Below are 25509 nucleotides of genomic sequence, written 5' to 3'. Positions count from 1 at the left end.
GCGAATTTAGAAATAGTTGCTCTATTTTAAATACATCTAACCATATTGAGGAAGGCTCTGTCCAGGTGATATGTGGCAGACCTTTAAACATAGGACTGTGTTGTATAAAGTAAGACACATGGCCACCCTAAACAGAGATGGACTTTATATCCAAATAAATTGCATCCTATCAGCAAGATTAATTGCACTTTCTGCCTGCACCTGCTGTATTTTGAGAAATGCAGTTTCCTTCAGAGGCACCAGTGCTCATTGAGTTCGCAGAAGTGATCCTGGCGAGATGAATCTATGAACTGCATCTATTATTTTTTTAATGGTTCACAATCTGCCGCCTTGAAAATTCCTTGCATTTTGTGAATGATACTTGTTCAAACATTTCTGCAGTGACTTAATGGTAGGGAGATCAAGAAGACAACAAAATCTGATATAATCTTGCTTAATCTACTTCCTGGAATGCAACCTCTCTTGGTAAGGGAGCAGGAACAATGGCTTTTGTTAACACCTTTGGTTTAATCCCCGGGTTTGTTGGAGGAGAATGGCAGTGGGCTGTAAGGGAAGGGTAGCTATTTCAAGGTATACCTCCCTTGTACAGCATAGGACAGCAATGTGTGTGTAAGAGAGAGAGAGAGAGATTATCATGCTTGCTGCTCTTTGGAGACAGAAGACAGAACATCGCCCCTCTAAGCCAGTGTTTTTCAACCTTTTTTGGGCAAAGGCACACTTGTTTCATGAAAAAAATCACGAGGCACACCACCATTAGAAAATGTTAAAAAATTTAACTCTGTGCCTATATTGACTATATATAAAGTAATTCTCTTGAATTTTTCAATTTTTCCCACGGCACACCAGGCAACATCTCACGGCACACTAGTGTGCCGCGGAACAGTGGTTGAAAAACACTGCTCTAAGCACCAGGCAAATGGGAGCCATTGTGGTTCAGTGGTTAGAGTGTTGATCTGGAACCGGAAAGACCCAGGTTCAGAACCTCACAGCCATGAAGCTCTTTGGAGATCTTGGGCCAGTCACAACCTTTGAAAACAAAGCATGTTCAGCTGCCTTGAATTAATAATAATAATAATAATAATAATAATAATAAAGTGGAAGATCCTGAATCTCCTGAATCATGTTTAGTTTGGCCAATTCTTGGTATCACATTTTAGAAGAGTGCTTCTTTTCTGAGTATTTACTTACGAGTTTTCAAACCACAGTATAGGGATTCTTCTCTCCAGCCAATGCATCAATTTGTTGTAGTTAGTGTAGTGTAGTGTGGAATCCTGCTACAGAAAGATTACCCTCCCAAGCATTATGTGGGATTGGATACTGTATAGCACTGTTGGGTTCTCAGTTGTTGCTCAATCTGCTGTCCAGATGCTAACTGCTGATGGGCCACTTTGAATCTTTCGCTCTCTCTTCTTATGGCTCATTATCTTCAAACCAGGTTTTCAGCCAGACACTCCTTCAAACTGAGCGCTATCCTCTGGCAACCCTTTAAATAGTGACTCTCTTGTGGAAAGTAGGACATATAACCACCCATCCAATCATGGATAGTCCACCATAGTGTCTAATTTAGCTCTAAAGTCAAAGAAAGGCTAAAGGCAAGAACTTCATTGCCAGGAATGATATAGTGTATAATTTTATCTGTAGAAGTGTACTTGATAATCCTTATTGTTCTCTGCCACATTCAAAGGATGACATGGACTGATACAAATGTTAGTCTTTTTATAGATCCTAATGTGGTTTCGGGAGAAGTACTGTGAGTGATATAAGGATATTAGACTACATTATTCGGTTTGCAAAAAAGCTGTACAATGTAACCAGAGGAGACTATGAAGCTTATTAATTGAAAAGATTATCATGCCACCGTATAGCCAAAGAGTCGAAGGCAGATTACAAAAATTTAAGATGAAAAGAGCAACAATAGAAAGTATGCACACGGATAGCTGCACAGTTATAAGTCAGAGTTTAAAATAATCACGCTGGAAAAGCTTGGATTGGGGGGCGGTGTTTGAAGTTGGCTCCCTGTCACTCAGAGTGGTGACAATTTCTGTCACCTTTTCCCCCCTCCTGTACTTATATACTCCACTTCATCTTATTTTGCTCTATACTATTTTTCATACCTATCACTCCTGAATGATCTTTGCTTCATTACATATTAGGTGTAATGTTAGGGGCCAGGTTTGCAGGCCTTCCTCATTAATCATCCATGTCTTAGGGTGCATTTTAAATGGGTTTGGGTAACTGGAATATGCTAATTTCATGATTTATTTAAAGCATGTATGCAAAGGTCTGTGCTGTGCTTATCACTGCTCGCCCCCTATTCGAATGCAAGAGTTTGGGAGGACCTGCAGGAGGATTCGTTGCTGCCAGTCACAATTGCCAGGGCTTGTCAGGTGCACAAATTCTAGCCAACATCAGTCTCGCAGTAGCTCCCCCTTTTTGTGCCCCAACTTCCCCTCTTTCTCAATTGCCAGAGTCATTAATTCAGTCACTTTATACACCGGAGAGCATTGCAGTCACAGTGGGAAAACCCAGTAGTAAAAAAACGCTGTAGAGACCAGAAAGTCTTGCCTGCCTCCCATTATGGCTCTCACAGTTTGGTGCAGTTTTTTGAGGCTTAATGTTTTATGGCAGAGCTGGAACAGTTTAATAACCTCATAAAACCTAATGGAGTGTTGTGTGCTCATACTCAGTGGTTGCCAGTTACCATTTGCTTGCCCATTGTCACTTGCAGCTAGTGAAGGCAGTGAATTTGGTAGTATACGGGGTGGGACACTGTAACTAGGGATATTTCCCTGACAAAACAAAACAAAAAATAAAAAATAAATAAAATAAAATCCTTCCAGTAGCACCTTAGAGACCAACTAAGTTTGTTCTTGGTATGAGCTTTCGTGTGCATGCACACAAGTGAGTGAACTGTGGGCAAAGGTGAATCCCCTAAAACCAGTAACCCCCTTCTTGCAGTTTTTTCACAGCATCACATTCATTCCTTACACACGTTCATTCTTATTATCTTTACTCTTTCTGTCTGGGGCTTAAATTCCTGCAAGCTCCTGCCCTGGATCATGAAGCCTTTGCTTTTGATATTAACCAAACACTACCTTATAGGGCTAATGATCTTAATGCAAGAGCAAATGTTGTGAATATCGTTTTATTTGGGAGAAGCACATTTTCACTACCATCCTGCCTCGTCTATTTCTCGGAAGAAACACTTGCAGTGCTTCCTGATTACTTGATAATCAGGTAATTTTGCTGTGACTGCAACTGGTTTCTGTGTCACTTGCCCTTCTCCTATTTAAATGCTTTTAAAATGGCATCGAAAAGTTTTCAACTCATCTATGTTGGGGTTTTTTAAAGTGCCATGAATAGAAGGCTGTTCTGTAAATAAAACCATTTATTGTTGTTAATTATTAATATTCTGGATAATAGCAAATTGGGCTACATCAAAATCAGCTAGAAAGATGGCCTTGATGGTTAATTAGAGAGGAAGAACCAGCCCCGTCATCAGAGAAAAATAATAATGAGGGAATTGATCCATGGGAAAATTCTCAGTGCCCTTTGGAGAGCTCATCTATATTTTAGGAAGCAGCTGACTGGTTGCTGCTTTGGTATTCTTGAGAAATATAAAGAATAATGGTTGTTATAAGAAGACTCTCCTGAGTTATACACAAGGGTTTGTTAGGGCTAGCGATGATGCTGCCGTTACAAAAAGCATTTTGAAATGGACTTAAATATGCTAATGGGCAAGTTCCTTTTACAGCCTGCAACCCCTTCTCATTCCCAATTTCTTCTGCTTTGGAGCATAAGAGATTGAGCCAAGCCAGTGCCTGCATATTGAGAGGTAGTTTTCTGAATCAGTTTGATTCTTTAAATTATCCTTGACTATATTTAGCCAGAACTGTTGAATTTTCTTTTCTGAAAACGTTGCGGTTCTGTTGAATGTATCACCTCTGAGACTTCAGACACCCTTAATAGGATTGCCAGCTCTTGCCCAGGAGGCTACACTTCTTCTTGCTTTAGTACCAGGTTTCACAGGCCACATTTAGGAAAAGGCATCTTCTGCCACGGTGCCTCGCCATTCCCTTCCCAGCTAATTTTGGGGTGAAAACAGTAGTCCTGCTCACAACAGCAAGCGGGGAGGACAATGGTATCCTGTAGCATGGAGACAGAAGACAGAATACCCAAATCTTGCCTCTCTGACCTAGAGATGTTAATATGTCATTAATCACAGTCTCCAGCTCAAGAGCTGCAGCCCTAAGAAGAACTGGCAAACTCCATCAAACCTACAAAGGATTAAACAAAATGCTTGTGTCACAGAAGTAGGCAAAACTATGCAGGTGGCATTTTCAACTCTCAAAGACTGTATATATATATATTGTCACTATGTAATAGAGGTGTAATAGGGACACGGGTGGCGCTGCGGGTTAAACCGCAGAGCCTAGGGCTTGCCGATCAGAAGGTCGGCGGTTCGAATCTCTGCGATGGGATGAGCTCCCGTTGCTCTGTCCCAGCTTCTGCCAACCTAGCAGTTTGAAAGCATGCAGTGGAAGTAGATAAACAGGTACCACTCTGGCGGGAAGGTAAACGGCATTTCCATGCGCTGCTCTGGTTTGCCAGAAGCGGCTTAGTCATGCTGGCCACATGACCTGGAAGCTGTACGCTGGCTCCCTCAGCCAGTAAAGCGAGATGAGTGCTGCAACTCCAGAGTCGTCCACGATTGGACCTAATGGTCAGGGGTCCCTTTACCTTTTTAATAGAGGTGGAACCTATTAGCAAAGATTCTACCACTGGTGACAGCAAAGTCTGCCATCCTTTTCTTCTATGGAGAGGTTGTTGTTTCGTTTCATAGCCAAAGACCAAAGTTGCCATGCCCTCGGTGTCTCCATGAGCTTCCTGTATCTCATTACATGTTTTTGAGAGAAGGCTTCCTCCACCCACCCTTTCTTTCACACACACCCCTTTGGTCAAGGCAGAGAATTCGTGATGTGGTAGCGGTATGACTTTGACAGACTATAATTAATATCTGAGAGATTGATGGAGGTGGAAGAACCACTATTGAATTAAATAGCCCTGTTGTTGTGACATCATTGCAAATAAGCTTTCACCTGCTGCTAACTCCCTTCCGTGTTCTCAAGGCCATAATTCAATGAAACAAAGAAGCTATGGGAGCCGCAGATCTAGGGCAGTCATGGGCACATATGAGGGACACAGAATTGTGAACGAGCTGTGGGGGCACTGACCAGCTCAAGGGCAAACTGTGTCTTGTACACAGGACGGAGAGTCTGTCACTTCTAATGGATCTGATATAAACAGAAACATCTGGTCTAAAGATATATGCATGGAGCAGGGCAGGTACTATCTATTCATAACTGAAAATACTGTAACCTGTTCTGAGCTCACAGAATAGGGAGGAAGCCTAAATATTTTATTAATCCATCTACACTCTTTGCTGATGGGGAGGAATAAGCCAGTGAATCCTCAGTCTATATCCCTCTTGTATGCCTATAGAGGTAATAATGTTGAAATGTATTGAGGTGCCTTCTATATAGAGATGCTCATATATTTGATGTGCCTCTCATGGCTGTAGGCCTGGAAGACTCATCCACTCCAAGCATTTAAAGCACTCTTATGTCACCTTAAGTCATGGCTTCCCTCAAAGAATCCTGGGAACTGGTTAAGGGTGCTGAGAGTTGCTAGGAGAACCTTAACCAACCCCGGTTCCCAGGATTCTTTGGGGAAAGCCACAATGGTTAAAATGGTACAAAAGTGCTTTACATGTTTGGTGTGGATGGGGACCCTGTTACTATGAAGATTTGTGTTGTTTTTTGCAAGATGGCTATCCCAGTATACGATTGTATGTCCTGAGCATATCAGGAAGTCGGAAAATAGCTAATTAATCATTGGCAAAATGTTATCTATTGTCAAAGCTGTTCATTTTGACATTTCAGCGTGCAAGGAAAGTGGCAAGCAAAACATCCAGGGCTGTATTAAACCAGATTGTTTCATTAGTGAAAAACAGCACAATGATGCGAGTGCAATTGGACCCTGCATCCCTATGCCATCCCCAAATCTGCTCTGGAGGGTCAGAAATGCTTTTAGTGACAGAATGAGCGCCTTAGCGTGACATTGAATACAGTCCCCTCTCCCTTTTGAGCTGTAGGATGGGATGCTTCCCCCTTAGCATGCTAAAACTCAGGAGTTACGCTGCATTCACTTGGCATCCTTACTGAATTGACAATCAGGTGCTTTTCAGAGAAATGCACTCTGACACCAGTAACTTAATAGTCACATTGAGATAGGAAACTGGAGCAGAGGGTTGGGGGGTAGCCTGCACTGAAGGGATAAAACAAAAAGATTCGGCTATACCAGGAAGCACTTGATTCCCTTCTAGCACTGGCTGCCCAGAGCAGGGAGCCCAGAGCCAAAAGGTTGCGCTTTTGTAATTGAAAATGTAAATTTCTTAACGTTGCAGCTTATGATCTACTCTGGCATTTGTGTGTGTGTACATGACTATGCTTCTGCCTGCACACCTGCAGCTGAGTTCACATGTGGCACCCAAGACAATAGGCACATCTCCTAGATGGCCCCTAGACACCACAAGCAATATAAATGGTAATTTCCTGATGAAGTCATTTTGTTTGGAGTGGCTGGTTTACCCCAGAAAGCCCTTGAACACATGACCCTGATTTCTAACTGCTATTCCTCCTTCCATATGTGATTGAGCATAGGGCTGTGCATCGAGGCACCCACTGAGGCGCATAAACATTAGAACAGTTTCAACAGCTGCAACAAACTCTCTCTCTCTCTCTCTCTTTTTCTGGCAGTTGTCTTGACTGCTGTGATGTTCTCTTGAATGGCCTTTTCGATTTCCATGTCTCTGGAGGTTCTGAGCCTTTTATTGGCACGGTTTAAATTTCTCTTCACAACATGCCAGCAAGCAGCAAAACACTGTTATTATGATCCTGTGCGGTTGAGGACAAGATTACCTTGGCAGTTTCCCCTGCCTTATAAATGTTACGGGAAGGGGGACGACGACGGCTAGTTAGGTTTTTAACATGGCCTTAAAAACCGTAGGCTGTTCTTTCCTTTGGTGATCTACTTTCAACTTGCATGTTTTCATCCTTAGCTAGATTGACAATATCCCTAAAAGAACTGGGAGTTCTTCCCCATTAAAAGCAAGAGGCAACAATTCAGTAGGTGTAGTTTTCCCCGTCAATGATGGGAGAAGTTGCACCTGTCTGACTTATGTTTTCCTCAGAACTCTTAAAGGAACAGAAGTCTTTCCCCCTTTTGGAGCAGGGGTAGCTAGCAGGGGTGTTTCCCAGATGTTGGTGGGCTACAACTCCCATCAACCCTGATCACTGGCCTTGTTGGCTATGGAAGATGGGAATTGTAGTCTAAAAACATCTGGAAGGCACCATGTTGACTACCCCTGTTTTGGATACTTCTACCTTTAGCTGCTCCATCTTTCAGGAACTGAAAGGAAAGGTGGTTGTAAAATGCAAGTTTTTGCATCTTGCTCTTTATTTCTGTGGAGAAGACCGAGCTCCAAATCATTCAGGTTGCTGAGCAATTACATTCCCATCAACTGTCCTGGAAAAATGGTACATTCCATATTTTCTCATGAGAGGACGGCAGCCATCTTGGCTGCCGCGGTTTTTGCGCAATTTCGGGCCACACTCTCGCCCTGAAAAGGTGCTTTTTGGGGCAGCGCTTTTGCGTGGCAACCCAAAATGTGCTTTTTTGGGTGCCGTGCCTGGAAAAAGTGTTTTTTTTGGGGGGGGGGGGTTGATGTCATGTGGGCCATTTGACTTGCCACTCCTGGAAGATGGTGTCCCGAATTGGAGCCGCAATGTATTGGTGGGTATGCGATTAGCCTTTTAGCTGCCTCAGGTTCTCATTATGCCATGCCTGTTTGTCATTGTAGCTTGCATAATTGCAGCAGGAATGAGTGTAGGTTTCAGCCTGACACAAAAGGGCAGGGAGCAATGCTTGTTCACCCCATCCATTCAGGGTGGTCCTTCCTGGTGTCTTGGAAACGTGCTTCCCCGTCCCACCCGCACTAAGCAGCCTCATAATGAAAGGAGGCCAGCAATCTTTGTGATCGAATGGATGCAATTAGCTGCCGTTTCAGCTGGACAATGAGGTCTCTCCAAGGGATGATGCTTGCTTGTTTCATGGGCGAAGCCATATCCATAGTCTTGACCCTACGCAAGCCAAGCATACAAATTACCCGTTTGTGGAACAGTCTGGCTGAGGTGGAATTGCAAAGAAATTGTCCCAGGACCCTCCTATCTATAGGCAGTGGGTTGAAGCTGAGAGTGGGAAGAAAAGCTGGTGCCGTGTATGTTTGCTCTGACGCATCCAAAACTCCACATTCATCACAGTTGGAAGGACAGAGAGTTGGCATTGCACACAAAGGCGCTTCCTCCAGCTATGGCAAGTAATTAGTGGTTCCCTGTGTGTCAGTCTCCTTTGAATACCACATTGGGCTAGAAAAGATATCTTTGAACACCCAGAACCCTAAATACATACCATATAGCCATCACTTCCACACTCTACATTCCACACCTAAAGTTTCACATATTTAATGCTGTCTCAAAACAGACTCTTTGTAAATCCCAGATCCCATCTAAAATCTCTCCCTGGTCTATCCAGGCTCTGGTTTTCACTCCTGCCTGAACCAGTCAGGTTTTTCCTTTCCTCTCTTCTGTTGTTGAACCTTACCAGTCCTCCCACTGGCTACTTTTGGTTCTGATTTGAGGGCTCAATTAAAAAGGGGGGAGGAAAGGGGGGGAGAAGTTTGTTTCTCATCCTCAGTAATTGTAGAACAAAACTTGAAACTGAATAGCTGTAGCACAGAGACCTGAAGGTCAGAGAGGGGTATCAATGCACTACAACTGGCGGCCATGGAGCTAGTTTTTCATACCAGTGAAGAGGCAAAGGACTGAGGAGGAATATATCCCGCCGCGCCCCCCCCCCCCCCGTTTTCTGCAGTGAAGCAGGCAGGGGAAAGAGATGCTGTTGAAATGTCAGAATTCAGATCCATCTCAAGTTTGTGAAATAGCTGCTATTTTGTTTTTTATTTCATTCATTTCATTTCTTACCTGCCCTTCACCACAAGATTCCAGCATGGGTTACAGCGCTATAAAATACAGGATTAAAACTAGTTAAAGTAATTTACAGTCAGAAGAATAAGGTGGGTCCTGCCTGTCTGCCTATCTATGTGTATGTGTGCATGCAAAAGGCCCACAACCCCCTGCTGCTAAATACTCTTCTGAAATATGGTGCTAACTATGTGGAAAGCATAGTAAGGTGTCCAGGACAGGTGAACTCTGTTTTGCTTGTGTGGAAATAGTACATATGAAGATCTGGCACTGGGCTGGTCCTACCATTAGGTAAAGTGCGGTGGCCACCTCAGGTGGAGGTGCTGAGCAGAGGAGAGAGCTCCGCATTGCGCACATAACCTACCCTGCAGCCTCTAAGCTAGGTTGCTGCCCTCAGGTGCTGTTGAGCATACTGTTCCATCACAAGTCTTGGAATAAGATTCAGCTGCTAGTTCAGTCATAGCCTCTACATGGCATGGCAGTGGGCAGGTGCCATTTTGTCCTCTGCCTCAGGCAGCTGAATGTGTTTTAACTGGTCCTGGCTGAAGCCTAGCGCCATGTGTCTACTTCCTAACTTATAGTGTTTCTGTCCTTCACTTCACAGGGAGCTGAATGGGAACAACATCACCCGCATCCACAAAAATGACTTTGCTGGGCTGAAGCAGCTGCGAGTTCTGTGAGTGGCCTCTCCCTGCTGCCTCCAAAGTGATACTATCCTCATGTCTCCACCCCTGTTATTACTGAAGCCAATTGGGACTGCTGTGTGTGTGTGTGTGTGTGTGTGTGTGTGTTACCTTTAATTCAGAGGTGGGGAACCTTTTCCATCCCAAGGACTGCATTTCTTTCTGGGCAACCTTCTGAGGGCTGCATGCCAGTGGTGGGCAAGGCCAGGAGCAAAGGGGGCAAATTTATGCATTTGTACAGTAACTTGCCTTCAACAAACACTCACACACCCTTCTCTATCCTGTGCACAGTCAGCCCAACAAAGAGGAACTCCCATCTGCTAGGATGCTGGGCTCCCTTTGTCCTCTTCCTCTTGTTTTCCCCTTCTGCTATCCCAGCTCTGATGCTCTTATTCCTTTTTCAGGCAGCTGATGGAAAACCAGATCAGCGTGGTGGAGCGAGGGGTATTCGACGACATGAAAGAGCTGGAGCGACTGTGAGTGTCTCAGGGAACCGACCAAACTTCAGAAGCCGGGGGTGGGGAAAGTATGCACACACAGGGAAAAGATGTGTGTGTGGCACACGGTGGGGGGGGGTAGAGATTTCCCAACAGAAACCCTGTTTTCTCTCTCCCCTCCATGCAGGCCATTCACAGGCCTAGGATCATGCACTTGGTGGGTTTCTTGGTCCTACGACAGAGGTCAGCAAACTTTTTCAGCAGGGGGCCGGTCCACTGTCCCTCAGACCTTGTCGGGGGCCAGACTATATTTTGGGGGGAAAATATGAGCGAATTCCTACGCCCCACAAATAACCCAGAGATGCATTTTAAATAAAAGCACACATTCTACTCATGTAAAAACACCAGGCAGGCCCCACAAATAACCCAGAGATGCATTTTAAATAAAAGGACACATTCTATTCATGTAAAAACATGCTGATTCCCAGACCGTCCGTGGGCCGGATTTAGAAGGTGTTTGGGCCGCATCTGGCCCCCGGGCCTTAGTTTGGGGACCCCTGTCCTAGGAAGTTCATAGGTGGGACTGGGCCAGGGGTGGAAAGAACAGCTCAAAAGCAGTCAGCTCCAGTACCTACACCAAGAACCAGTGATTCTCCACCCCCACCCTCCTGCTGACACAGGCAGATGGTGTGAACACTAAGTGTTTTTACACCCAGCCCTGAACAGCCTGGCTGGCATTTACACCCAGATGCTTCCCAGTCTGTTCACCATTTCTTTCAGATCTAAAATAATTCTCAGCAGTGTGCATTCACCGAGGGGCAGTGTTCAAATCAACCCAAGCTGCGTCTGCCTCTTTTCCACACAACAGCTGTAAATTGTCACCTGCGAAACCTGCTTCTATTGTCTCTGAATATTTCCTTCCCTTGTCCTGCCACTGCCAGGGGGGGAAGGGTTTGTTCCAGTGCGGTCCTGGATGAGACTGGCATGCCTAGCGTTGTGCAGAACACGCTACCCCTTTAATTGGCAAGTGCCAGGCTAAATGGACTTTCATCAGTATAGAGATATCATACAGAGACCCCAATCTTCATCCATAAAGCATCGTGGGTAATTTATTATTGGAAGTTTAGGCTGAATTGCCTTTTCATTAATCTGTGGCCACTCTCTGACCGTTATCCATGTCCTGTACAAATCTGCAAACACCACAATTGGACCTCTATCTAGTTGTGTCTTGATACTTGGTCCTCTGCTACCTTTGTATCAATTGCCCATTCAGATTCTTTGTTCTCCCCCTTCCCTAAAAACAATTCTAAATTATATTTTAAAAACATGTACCGGTAGTTTGCAATAAGAATTTTAAAAAACCCACTAAAACTGCACACATCTGTATACAGGTAGGTAGCCGTGTTGGTCTGACACAGTCGGGGGGGGGGGGTGTCCAGTAGCACCTTAGAGACCAACTAAGTTTGTTTTGGGTATAAGCTTTTGTGTGCATCTGAAGAAGTGTGCATGCACACGAAAGCTTATACCCAGAACAAACTTAGGTATCTGAAGAAGTGTGCATGCACACGAAAGCTTATACCCAGAACAAACTTAGGTATCTGAAGAAGTGTGCATGCACACGAAAGCTTATACCCAGATCAAACTTAGTTGGTCTCTAAGGTGCTACTGGACATATTTGTTTTTATTTTGACACATCTGTATAGTTTACCTATACATTCCTACGTACCTTTGACAGGATTTGTACCCCTCTTTTCTCTTGAAAATACACACTTGTACCTTTTATCACAAGTATTTTTATGTTTTTTTATCTGTAAGGGTGTGCTGAAGCAAACGGAGTAGTTGGCTGAAAAATATCGGTTAAGGTTTGAGGGAGGTATTCTAGTTAAGCTGTGAGATCATTGGGGCACAAAGATGACTAGTGGCAGCAACAATACCAAGTGACCTTTAAGCTCAGCTGCTATTGTTGTATGACGTATACTAAAGTGCAGAACCTGTGGACTCCCAACTCCCATCAACCCAAGCTACCATGACCAGTGATCAGGGATGATGGGAGTCTGTGAATGCTTATGAAACTTCCTTCCCCTCTGTTTTCCTAGACGTCTGAATCGGAACCAGCTGCACACTTTGCCAGAGCTCCTATTCCAGAATAACCAAGCATTGTCTCGGCTGTAAGTACCTGAAAATATCTTGCATATTGCTTTTGTTTTTTTCTGCCCTTTTGAAGAATGATGTTGAAGGAGTGCTGCAAATCTTGAATGGGAAAGCAGCAAGAAAACTGTTTCGGGTGTGGTGCATCAATTGCTGTGTACTGGAATTGGCTGATGAACATCAAGGTGTGGATCTGCGGTGTGACTTCTCTGCCCTGAATGTATAGAATGAGAAGCGGATCGCCTTTGTCCAGTCCACGACTGCCACATCTTGAGATCCAAGTCACAAGAGTTTTAAAGCATGGTACAAATTGAGGCTGCATGCACCCTAACCTGTTTGTAGAACAAAAATGTAGTTTTTCTCAGTCCAGAATCATTCATCCTCATCATCAACATGCTGCTTTCAGTCTTTGATTCTAGATACTGCCATTCTCAAGAGGTGTGTGGTTACTGGGTACACATTTGAAAACCCTCACCTTGATTAGGTTACCTTTGCCTTTTCCTTCCTGCACATGCCCCAGGTAAATTAAGTAGGAAGTGGTGACTGCAGCCTTGGTATACAGCCACCCACAACGTTATTGGGTAGGTGTGGATACATGCCCCATCCATGGGTCTGCTTACATTTCTCTTCAAATGGACACACTGCCTTTCAAATGCAAACAATCTGCCCCCCCGAATTAAACCCGCTTCTCAATAAATGTTTTTCAAGGGAGGCGGAATACGCAATAGATCTAGATTGCATGTGAACTACATAGAAGAAACAAGTACTCAGTCTCCATTGATTCTAGAATAAAATGTTATGTGTACACAGCCTGGTATTATTGCCACCTGGGCATGGAAAGACCAGTGGGTTATTGAGATCTTCATACATATCACTTGGAAGCTGAGGACATTATGTGTATTGGGCATTTCAAAGGTCATGTGTTGCACACAGATGACCCCAATCCACCATGAACTGCAGATTTTAGGTGGACTGAATCCTGCTGAATGCCTATATAGAATAGCAGCAGAGATATGGAAGTTGATCATTGATCAATTATCTAAAAGGCTTTCCAATAAAACAGAGGTGGGGAATATTTTTCAGCTTGAGCGCCATGTTCAAAATGGGTTGCTTGCCGGTGCTGGACAGGGCCAGAGGCAAAAAGTGGGTGAGCAAGCAGATGTGCCTGTTCCCTTTGTATACAGTGGGCTTCATTCCAGACATGCAGAAGTCAGAGGTTTCTACCCCCAGATCTTTCCATCTTCCACCCAGAGGCACCATCACAGTTCAAGGACACATTCCAGCCAGGCAAAAACACTTGAAGAGGGCACAAACAGGGCCAGTGGGGGATTGTGGTATTGGGGGAAGATGTGGCCTGCGCAGCACCCCAAGGGCTGGCTAGGCAGGCCTGGAGAGTGCACCAAAAGCCTTAGTCTGGCTGGGAACAGGGAAGCAAAGCTCCCTATAGCTGCTCTTTCTTTGGTTGATGGACAGGAATGGATGGTCTCCCTCTTGCCACCATGAGAAAGAAGCTCAGTTGCATCTTCAATTCCATAATATCTGAGCTAAAGCAGTCCTGAAGTGGAACAAACGAGTGAAGCAATTCTGTTGGGTATAATGCACTGGAATGCGTGCTTCACCAAGATGGAAGGGAACGTCCCAAATATGCCTATTGCTACATTGCATAGGTACCATTAAGCACCCGTTTGTGTCTGTGTACACCTGTATACCCCACAAAAAAGGCTGTGATGAGTGATGCAAGAGGGCTGATTAGATTTTTGCTTTGCTGAGTTGATTGTGAATCTAAACATTTTGTCTCCCTAGTTGAACAGACAATATATAATCACTTCTATTCTCCCTTGCTAATTACCAAGAGCTAGGAAAGACAGAAAACGAACAACTGTGTCTTAAAAAAAAAAGATTAAAGATAAAATGTTCACGTAAAATAATTAATAAAAGGAAGTATAAAATAACATTTCCTTTGTAGACCTGTCTCCTTAAAAGCTTGTGCTAATAACTTGAAATATGCAGTTGCCCATAAAACATGTTTATAATTATGTATTTCTTTATGGCTTCTATAAATACAAAAGTAACAATGACTTGCATAACATGTTTTCTTCTCTGTGCACCGGCAGCTGCTAACAAAACATCAAAATCATAGGGGGTGGGCACCTGCCAAGGCTCATTATCACATGTTGGAGGGATTCAAAAAGGGCTTCTGGCAAAGCTTTTGAGTCAGAAAAAGCCACTTGCATTGTTAAAGTGTGTGTGTGTGTGGGCACAAACACAGAAAGTAGAAGCATTAGCAGAGATGACAGCTTGCAATAGGAGAGCTACTAGTAGAAACAAATGAATTACTTAAGCTGAGTTTTGGCTTGGAATACTTTTTGTTTTTTAGCTTTTGTAGAGGTGCGGATAACCATGAGTCATTTCATTTTTCCCTGTCTTATTTCCCTTCCCCATCTTCACTTATCCAGGCTTGCCTGATTTTTAAAGACCACTTTCTAGAGGCTAGTGGAAGGACTTTCAGATCTCATTTAAGAACAGAAGTTCATACAACCACAATTAAAAGATTTTAAATCATCACAAGTGTTCTTGTAAAAATTATGTGCTGGTATACATTCTCCCTACCCACACAGAGGGTCCTTACTCTGTCAGAGGTAGCCAGTGTGATGCCTTGCATATATTTCTGGCCTACAGCTCTCATCATTCCTGACTACAGTATTGGCTACACTGGCTGGGGCTGATGGAAGTTGGAGTATGATAACATTGGGAAGGCGCCATTTTGTCTACCTGAGTTGTAAGGGGAAGGGATGGGCTGCAGTGCATCAGAGAGTTGTTAAATTTTATCTTCATTTTGTATCCTTCACTTACGAATGGCCTTTCTAATGACATATGAGTTTCTTAGAGAGATTAAAAACTCATGAAGATCAGAAAATCAACAGGTATTAGCTTCAAATGCTTACCTACATTGTTCTTTGCTGGAGGCTATGAATATGTGGCAGGGTACAGATGTCTAAAGCCATATCCTTCCGATCAAGTGTCTGAAATGGACCCCTGTCAGAACTAAGGAAGACAAGCCATTAGACTTAACACAGTAATGTTGTCATTTCATTTTTACCCATGCAAACCAGACTCTGCAGAGTGCCTGGAATTATATTAAAGGTAAAGGGACCCCTGACCATTAGGTCCAGTCACAAACGACTTTGGGGTTGCGGCGCTCATCTCGCTTTACTGGCCGAGGGAGCTGGCATACAGCTTCCGGGTCATGTAGCCAGCATGACTAAGCCACTTCTGGCAAACCAGAGCAGCGTGCGGGAACTCCGTTTACCTTCCCGCCAGTGCGGTACCTATTTATCTACTTGCACTTTGACGTGCTTTTGAACTGCTAGGTGGGCAGGAGCAGGAACCGAGCAACGGGAGCTCACCCTGTCACGGGGATTCGAACTGTCGACCTTCTGATCGGCAAGCCCTAGGCTCTGTGGTTTAGACCACTGTGCCACCCGCGTTCCTTATATTGGAATTATATTGGGAAGAGGTAAAAAGCCCAGTTGGAAAAGCCCACATGATCATAGCACAGTATTCTCAGCCAGTGGGTGGCATTCTGTGACTAGAAAAATAGCACAAGCAGAGGTTTCAGAGAATAAGTGTTTGCTTCCCTTCCCTCTCCCAACATTTTAAGGTTGATTCCAGGTTGATTCCTGAGAAATGTCAGCTTGGCCTGGTTTGTTCGGGGCTCCAATCCCAAGAACAAGGACAGGAGGCATGTGCAGATATTTCCCACTGCTGTCCGGGACATGCTTCTCATCCAGATGCAAGACCTTAGGAATGAGTGTGAAAGGAAGTACCAAGGAGATGGTTTCCTCTGTTTTATATGTGATTATAAAAGGACAAGAGAGGGGATAGGCCTGTGCCAAGCCCCCTAAAAGGCACGGCTTCTGAGGCAGCCGTTACCATGGCAGCTGATGGCTTGATCTAGCTCATTGCCATTGACTGTCGACGTTGCTTCTTCAAGCTGTTAAACAGTTATTCACTGTTGTTGGACAGTGTGCCCCCACAACTGTGTATCCCCCCCTCCCAGAACGATGTATCCCCAAGTCATACTCAGAACAGACCTATTGAAATCATTGTCCTTGACTAAGTCAAGTGCATTGATTTCAGTGGATCTACTCTGAGAATGGCTTAGTTGGATGCAAATTTCCATAAATAAAAATGTAGACATTTGTGAGTTTGCATGAGGGGCTCCAGAGCATATGTGCACACAAGTGGACACTCACAAACCCACACATAAAACCAGGGTGTCAAGCTAACTATGAAGTTCTGGATGGATTAAGCCCTGCAGTGCAAAGCTACTTCTTCCCTACCTGATCTGGCCTGGATGTGATTAATTTTCAACCTCCTGTTAGATGCAGAAGATACACACAATATTTATATTATTTCATTATATTATATTATATCATAAGACGTTTCAGAGAAAGGCAGTGGCCCACAACCCTATTTCTTGGTGACATCTGAATCAGATATGAGGCTGTGCAAGCTCTGGACCAGTGTCTGGATACAGTCGTGGACTGCAGGAGGGCTAATGAATTGTGTTTGAATCCTGAGAAGATGGAGACTCTTTTGGTACCCCTGGATGTATCTTTGTCCCTAGAGACTCAAGTGTCCTCTCTGGCTAGGAGTGCCTTCTACCAGCTTCATCTGGTTCACCAGCTATGGCCGTTCCTGGTCAGGGACAACTGACTTGTAGTTCATATGTTGGTAACCTCAAGTCTGAATTACTACAATATGCTGTACGTGGGGCTGCCCTTGGGCCTCGTCTGTGGTGGCTAAACTGATGATGGAGGCAGATAGGTGACGACATGTTACACTGTTAAAACCTCTGCAGAAGCTGCCCATCTGCTACCTAGCCAGGTTCAATGTTCTTGTATTAATTTACAAAGCTCTGAAAAACTTGGGATGAAATAGAAGAGCTGGTGGCTATGGTGCCTCGTGTCAAGGAAATGGTGACGGGGAGGTAGAAGATTCCATCCCTTAATGTAGGGGTGGGCCAGCCATGTCTGCCTGGTTCTGAGTTTTTTAAAAATGATGTGCACGCATAAGCCCTTGGTCTAGAATGAAGAAATGCAAGTGGTCAAATAAGCTGAGAATTGCATATACAACTTGGGGGGGATTTTGTCCCTGTTTGGGGGAACAAATGTTAAGTATCATGAGCTTCTGCATACCTAAGATTCCCTTGGGTACACTGTTACCTTTGATTTGTTTGTAGGAAGAAGCATCATGCCTTCATAATAATTGGCACAGGGCTACTCAAATTCATTTTGGAGGACTTGTAATGTTTGCTGCCATGGAACAACTGTAGAACTCAACATTCATATTTCACAGTCTGATAACTTTCCAAAAAGACACACAGATCACACTAGGAAGTGCCAGAGGCTGCCAGAAGTGTGCCTTTCAGAAATATGGGTACTTTTAGGTGTTTCGGGTATTCAGTGGCGGAGCTTCATGCTCTGGCACCGGTGGTAGGAAGCAGGCAGGGGCGGGGCTGGTACGCATTCTGGGGGCGGGGCGTGCCACTCGCAGGGGCGAGGCACATGTTCTGGGGGCGGGGCGCACCGCCTGCAGGGGTGTGGCGCGCCAGGATGGAACCCTATCGGGATCCCGCTGCCCAGGGCGCCCTGCCCCCTACACCCTGTCCTTCCTACGCAAGTGCGGGTATTCATAGCTCTTTGAGAACCTTTGTTCATTCCGGATGATGCTCCCTCCCCTGGAAGGACTCCCTTGGTTGTTGTATTCCTTATTGATTGATTGATTGTGTTTAAGGTATCTCTGGAATACAAAATCTTACCGATTTGAGGCAAGTTGTTAAAAAAAATTAGGACATCCTTGTATATGCTTCGGTCTCAGATATTAAGGATATCATAGAACAGACTTGTAAGTACGTCTCTCTCTCTTTTAAAAAATGCAAATAGAAAAAGAAAAACCAACACCATTAGCTCACATTAGCAAAAAATAATAAGTCGTCAGTCCTGCTTTAAACATTAATATAAACAGTCCAACTAGATCCCCAAGTGAGATTAATGATGATAAGATATATGTTCAAATGTAGAAAAGGCTTTGAGTATGTGTGTCTTCATGTGTGGTGCATTATTTGCCTTTTGGCATTTCAGGCCTGGCGGCAATACCAGTGCATTAGCTGGTGTATATTTAGCTGGGCCCCCGTGTCTTAGATGCTGTGGGATATTTAAGTTCAAGAGTAAGTCACTTTGGAAAGAAGGATGCCAGGGATGCTGTAGGCAGCGGCCTGTGGAGAAACACTGCCCAGTTCGCTGGCTGGTCACAGAGTAGCTTCCACATAACTATCACACCTGGTCTCCCACTTTCAGGACATAGGCTCAACCAGTCTGTAAGGGTCTAGTAGTGCTCCTAACGAGTAAAAGGCAATGACGCAGGATCTGTATATTTACATCCGTTTATTATACAGATATGTACAAGTCAGAGCTCAAATTCCATGACCGTCTTAGTCACTCTCAGGTTCCGGAAGTGGCGCTTTGCGAGAGCGCCGCCAACAAAACAACCTGGGGACCCCAAGTCTCCTCCTTTCCTCTTTCCGTTTGAGCCCCCTACGTAATTGGGGCGACGGAACTACCGATTCCCCCTCCGTCCCTGAACTGCAGAGTTGGTGTTGGGACCCTGCAACATCTGACTGCTTTTCCGCCACGGAACTCCCTCCCTGCCTATCGCTCCCACAGGAAGTCTCAGGGCTTCTCTGGCGGTGCTGGGTACTTTCATCATCAGGGGTGCCTCCCTCCAGCTCAGCCTGCTCTCCGCTGCCTCCGGAGGATCCCCTGACACAGTCAGAGAAACCAAATGCATACTGTATGCTGTGCAACAGCACGCCCACAGTCTGGTAATGGCACCACTTTAAAAATTAAGTTACAGATATTGCTATAGGTCTTGGGTCATAGATGTGTACGGAAATGGCACACAAGTATATGGCTGCTGGAACTAATGCTGCATCAAGGTCACCTCTGGCTTTTACATTAGAAATAAAACAATTAAGATAATTATTGTAGAGCAGAATTCTGCCCCCTCCCTTAATCGGCTCTGTCTTTAATGCCATCCTTGTACACCCAAATCTCATCAACAGAAGATGGATGTGGGAGGGAGGAATGTTTAGGAGACTCCCTCATATTTCCTTCCTTTGTTGGCCAAGAGGTAAAGCAGCTAGACAGAGGCAAGGGGGAGTGAATGGTAGGGGAGGGATCCTAGTCTTAGAAGATCTGGCTCTTCATGGTTTCTGACCATTTCCCACTTCACCTTTTGTTCCTTGTCACATTTTAAGGTTTGTGACATTCTTTTACACAGAACAACTATGTACAGTGCTTGGAACTTCTATATTGACTTCTCCTGACTACATGGAAGAGTATCCATGCCTTTAATTGAATGTTTCCGCAAGTATATTCCAAGTTTGAAACACTACTGTCCCCCAACTCACATTTATAATAAGAGGAAGATAATGCTGACCCTGAAGTGCTGCCAGACTCAAAGCCTGGAGTGACTCCTTGTGTTCTGACTTTCAGTGAGTTGTGCATGGAGTTCTCCTCTGATGTTTACTCCTGTCTCCTCTCCTATGGATCATTCCAGCCTTAATATCCCGCACTAGTCATAAAATGCCTTCTGCAGTTTATTGTTTTCTCCTATAACACAAATAGTATTTTCCCACCATCACGATGATGAAGTCGGTTAGGGTGAAACCGAGTCTGGTGCATTTAAATCAACTCTGAGCGCTAGCAGGAATGACAGTCTTAAACTGCGGTTACCATGCCTTGCATGGGAAATCTTGGCCGCACAGCTGGAAGTGGTGTCACCCTACAAGCCAGCTGTCCTCCCATGCCCTTTACGAGTCTCGTTTTAGAGGATGGCCCTTTATTCCTCACAGTCTCTTTGAATACAAAGGATGCCCCCCCTTTTTCAGTTATGAATGTTTCTCAGGGCTATTATTAAGTGACAAACAAGCTGGTTTGACTGTAACAGTTTCCCTCAAGAAACCTTCGGGGTGTTCTTTGATGGGAGCTGAAGAATTCCCAGCGTCTTTACAAAATTACATTTCACAGGAGAAATCATGATAGTTCAAAACCTGTTGAGATTTGTAATGTAATCTTAATGATCACTTTTGCAAATGACATTTTTAAAAAAAAATATCAGTCCTAGACAGTGCTTTTTCTGGGGGGATGCAGGGGAACACATACCCCTAAACATTTTGTGAATCGTAGTTTGGCCTCAATATGAGTAGGAAAATGAGAGTACCCCTAAACATATTTTTAAAAGAAAAAAAGCACTGGTCCTAGGTATGTGGCTCCCGTTAGTTGAAGTCTGCTCTAAGCCTTTGGCCTGTAATTGTGATTGTTTGCTGTGGCCAGGTAGGCAAGTTGAGAGGGTGCGTTGTGGCAGTGGGGAATTTCTCTCTCCACCTCATGGACCTTTGTGTAAAAGGACTAAGACTTCAATCAACTACCCACTTACCTGAACTCAATGGGACTTCCTTCCAAGGGGGCATATACAAGGCAAGTCTTTTAAAAGAGGCCCCGTGGAGCATGTGTTCTCTGTATCCACAGGGCCTCTTTTAAAGGACTTACCCTGTATAAGGCTGTACCACTGTGGGGGAGCAGGCTGTGTCAGCTAATGGGAAAGACAGTGGTATGTTTAGATTAAAGAAAATGTTTCGGTGGGGAAAGCATAGTGTGGAGAGAAGATGGTATTTGGGGGAAATGATCTGAGGCAGGACTCAAGTCATCAGCTCCAAGGAAGGGTACCTGCTAATGTTGATCAGTAACCCGCATTTGAACTCAGTCTGCATGTGTGGATTTGGATATGGACATGTCTCTTTGGGCATTCTTTCTACAAGGTATATTTCATCTTAACTGAACAACAAAGGCTGTGTATACAGCAGAGTGCTAATGCCCATGTGGGTTACTCAGATTTTTCCTTGTGAACTTTTGTGTACATTCATCTACGCATACGCATGAATGCTTTGAATTGAACTCTGTTCCCATCAGCGCTAGTGGACTGTGCTTGATGAGATGTATTTCTGTTGTCATTCCCTCCCCTCAATTAGTATTTCCCTACCTTCCTTAAGTTCTGAAACCTGAGGTCCATTGTGGGCATGCATGAAGGCATTTGTTTATGTGTTTTCATCTATACTTTATTTTTATTTTATTTTTGAGATACAAGTTTTCCAACATACTAGACTTGCCCAAAATACTGAGTTACAGTTTTGTTTTGTTTGTTTATGTGTGCATGTGTATGTTCAGCCTGACCTGGCCCCACCAGTAACCCACGCTCTCTGAGTTCTGGAAATCTGAGGTCCGTTGTGGGCATGCACACAGGTATCATGGGTACAAAATAGTGGGTTAAATAATACAAAGTAAATATGTGTGTGTCCTGACAATCCCCACCAACAGCCTACAAAGGAGTGACTCACCAACAGGGGGTGTGGTGATAGGTGACAGAAAACACCCCACCCACACAATGTGCTTCCATACATCCACAGTTGGGTAACATGCAATTTTATGTTGGATTTCCCTCCTTAGGAAAATCCAAATTAAATGGTGTGGGGTGGGGAGAGTAAGGACTACTACTTGAATAAGAGCAACGTTGTATGGATGAGGCAAAAGACATGGACACATGGGGTGCATCAAATCCACTTTAAACTTTTGTGTGGAGACAGCCAAAGACTCCTGTAGCACTGTAAAGACTTGTCATTTTCCATGCCTCAGACTATCATGGCTGCCTCTCCTGAAGTTGCTCTTTCCTAACTGCTGTTGCATCACTGACTTATCTTCATGGTTTATGTGTGGTATAGTTGTTTTGATTTAGGTCCCTCGTTCCCTTTAAGATGGCATATATAGGTCTACGGTATTTTGTCCCCACAGGAAACCTGTGAGATAGGTTAGGCTGAGAGGTGGTGATTTACCAAAGGTGTCCTTAAACCTATGCTCTTTTGTCCTCTGGAGAGTATCTCATTAAGTAGCCTTGGTGCCTGAAAATGGTGCTTAGTTGATATTTTGCTGGAGAGCACCTGACCTTGCTGACCCTGCCTCAAATGGGGTTTAATTAAACTGTCAGCACTGGACGGAGGAACAAAGGGCCAGGCCTCCCCCACTTCCCCCCAGTCTCACACTAGCAGGAGGGCAGTGTCACTGTGAAAATGAAGAGCTGTTAAAAATGAATCTTGTTTCCCATCAAGGAAAATTACCAAGGCGGGAAGGTGACCTTGGCAATCATGCAGCCAAATGCATTTCCATCGCTCTCCTCCTTGCTATGCATATAGTTGGTGACCCACAGGGATGTCCGAAAGATAGGCAAAAGTGGTGACAGGGAGAGAAAATTGTGGGGATAAAACAATGTAGGTTTCAAGGTACAAGTTGCTTGTTATTCCGGCCTGGCCACAGAGTATGATCGCCTGTCTCCTTGCTCTCTTGACTCTACGGCTCTTTTATCCACCTACTGTATACAAGGAAGCATTACTGTTTTCACCCATACCATGTGAATGACAATGCCATGCCTCCATCTCTGTGGACTCTCACAGCACTCCTGTCCACATTCACAGTCTTCTAAATAAGGATCAAACTAGACATTATACCACAAACTTGCGTAACAGTCAGTTTCTCTCAGATAGGTAGACAGAATGGATATACAGGTAGCTATAGATATATCAATCATGGAGACTTCATGTTCGAGCGAAGGACTGGCAAGGCCGGGTCTGCTTAACCTTTTCCCCCTCTGCTCAAGATTCACTCTCCCTCAGCAGCTTTGCCACCTATGGGGAAAGGACATAGATACCTCTTTTCATCACAGGAGAGGTAATTTTGAAAGGGGAAAATGGCTGGAGGGCAAAGGGTGAAGCATTCCTTCCCCTTGCTGTATCTTCACTGAAGATTGCAGCCATCTGTGGCTCCTTTTTATTCTTTTACTTTTTAAAAACAACAACCCAGTCTGCTGTGTGACTTCTAAGATGTTTGTTCTGGAATCCATACAATTTGTCACTATCATGATCAGAATGAGTTCCTTTTAAAGGAAGCAAATAGGAAACCTGGTTAACTAAGCCTATAAATGTCACTGGGCTGCCATTTCAATTGGTTTAGCCTATAGCCACTCAATAGTATTATGAATACCAAATGTCTGAACCACCAGTTCCACTAAGAGGATATAGTTTTATCGTAGAATTGGGGACACATGGCAATATAGCCACTTTTCTGAAGCTAAGCAGGTCTGGTCAGTTCCTGAATGGCAGATTGCCTCGAACCCCATCTCATCATTTCTGCAGGAAAAAATAGGCAGCTATCTTATATCTGTTGATGCCTGCCCCCCCCCGCCTCCAAATACCACAACTGCTTTTAACTAAAAACAACAGCATGGGATATATGGTGATGGTTCTCTTGCCAACTTTCATTCAGGCAGCAGTCTAAGAATATCTTTCAGTTAATCTCCAGTTCCATCACTTTTCATAACAAATCCTCTTTTGGCATACAGTTTCTATAGCTCACGTATGAAATGTCTTCTAGGCAATAAAGAGGTAATAGATGAAGAGACGGTACCTTGCTGGCCATCCTGGTTATTAACAAAGTTTTCAACAAAGGCTATTTGCATTTTGACAATGCATGTTTAGGGCTTTCTACAGTGGCATACAAACTGAGCTAATTTGCAGATTTTGACTTACTGCATTAAGATAAAAACAAAAATTCTTTCCAGTAGCACCTTAGAGACCAACTGAGTTTGTTCTTGGTATGAGCTTTCGTGTGCATGCACACTTCTTCAGATACCTGAAGAAGTGTCCATGCACACAAAAGCTCATAACAAGAACAAACTCAGTTGGTCTCTAAGGTGCTACTGGAAAGAATTTTTGATTTTGTTTCGACTATGGCAGACCAACACGGCTACCCACCTGTAACTGCATTAAGATAGATGCAGTGCATGTCCGTCCCGTCCCCCCACACCCTTCAGTGCTTTGACTACTAGCTGGAGATGCATAGTTTCTCTCCTGGTTGCAAATATGTATGTTTGATGAGGCAATGAACATCTTCCAAACTTGGAACAGACCTCCAGCAGTGTGTTCCATGTAGTGCCACAAATCAGGACCATCTGTGGAAGCAGCAGGTGTCAGTCATTTTATGTGTTGTCAGAGCAATCAGATCTACACCAAGTTTTCCTTTAAAAAACAACAACAACAACAACAACACAACCCGTTCGGTCCAAGATACTTTGAATTAAGGGAGAAAGTAGGATATAATAAATAATATAATACATAAGCATATTATAATATCTATGTTCTTTGTGAGCTCTTAAAGATAAATGAGTAATAGAATCATGGAAGTGTAGAGTTGGAAGGGACCCTGAGGATCTTCTAGTCAATTCCCCTGCAATGCAGAGATCTCACCTAAAGCTCCAACCTCTGCTTAAAAGCCTCCAAGGAAGAGGAAGTCACCACCTTCTGAGGAAGTCTGTTCCACTGTTAAGCATCTCTTACCATCAGAAAGTTTCTTCCGGACGTTTAGTCAAAATCCCCTTTCCTGTAACTTGAATCCAAGTTTGCTCCATCTTCCATGTGACAGCCCTTTAGATTTTTTGAAGATGGCTATCATATCTCCCCTCAGTCTCATTTTTACCAGGCTAAATATACCCATCTCCTGCAACTGTTCCTCATAAGGCTAATGACTAAATGTCTACTTCCCATTTTAGAATCGTAGAATCACAGAATTGTAAATCTGGAAGGGTTATTTAGGATCATCTAGTCCAACCCTCAGCAATGCAGGGATATGCAGCTTTTCCCATATGGTGATCAAATCTGCAACCTTGGCATTAACAGCACCACTCTTTAACCAACTGAGCTATCTCATGCCATCAGGAATGCAGTGAATAGACATTTCAATCCCCAGTTGAACAGGGACAACCTGTTGATTTGGTGCTGCTTTGGACCTGACTTGTATTCTTTTTCTTGGATGTAACATTCCTGCAAAGTGCTTCCTGTGAGGTGAGAGTTGTCCTGCCTTTATGCTTTCTCCCCCCCCCCCCCCGGTGAGGGGGCAGGTCTTGTCACCAGACATGTCAGGGTTTACCATTTGCAATTCTCTACCACAATCCCACAGCACTGGGGAGGGGAGT

General features: G+C 44.2%; 1 protein-coding gene across 1 annotated transcript in view; it reads left to right on the top strand.

Moving 5' to 3' along the window:
- Positions 1-25509, top strand: part of SLIT1 (slit guidance ligand 1) — a 123135-nt gene that overhangs the window by 15199 nt on the left and 82427 nt on the right. Inside the window, exons 2-4 of the mRNA XM_033149865.1 lie at positions 9706-9777; positions 10189-10260; positions 12318-12389. Coding sequence (XP_033005756.1) covers positions 9706-9777; positions 10189-10260; positions 12318-12389 — 216 coding nt within the window. The remainder of the gene's footprint in view (positions 1-9705; positions 9778-10188; positions 10261-12317; positions 12390-25509) is intronic.

The sequence above is a fragment of the Lacerta agilis genome, chromosome 5 (genome assembly GCF_009819535.1).
Source record: "Lacerta agilis isolate rLacAgi1 chromosome 5, rLacAgi1.pri, whole genome shotgun sequence".
Classification (NCBI taxonomy): domain Eukaryota; kingdom Metazoa; phylum Chordata; class Lepidosauria; order Squamata; family Lacertidae; genus Lacerta; species Lacerta agilis.
This window is presented reverse-complemented; position numbering and strand designations above follow the sequence as displayed.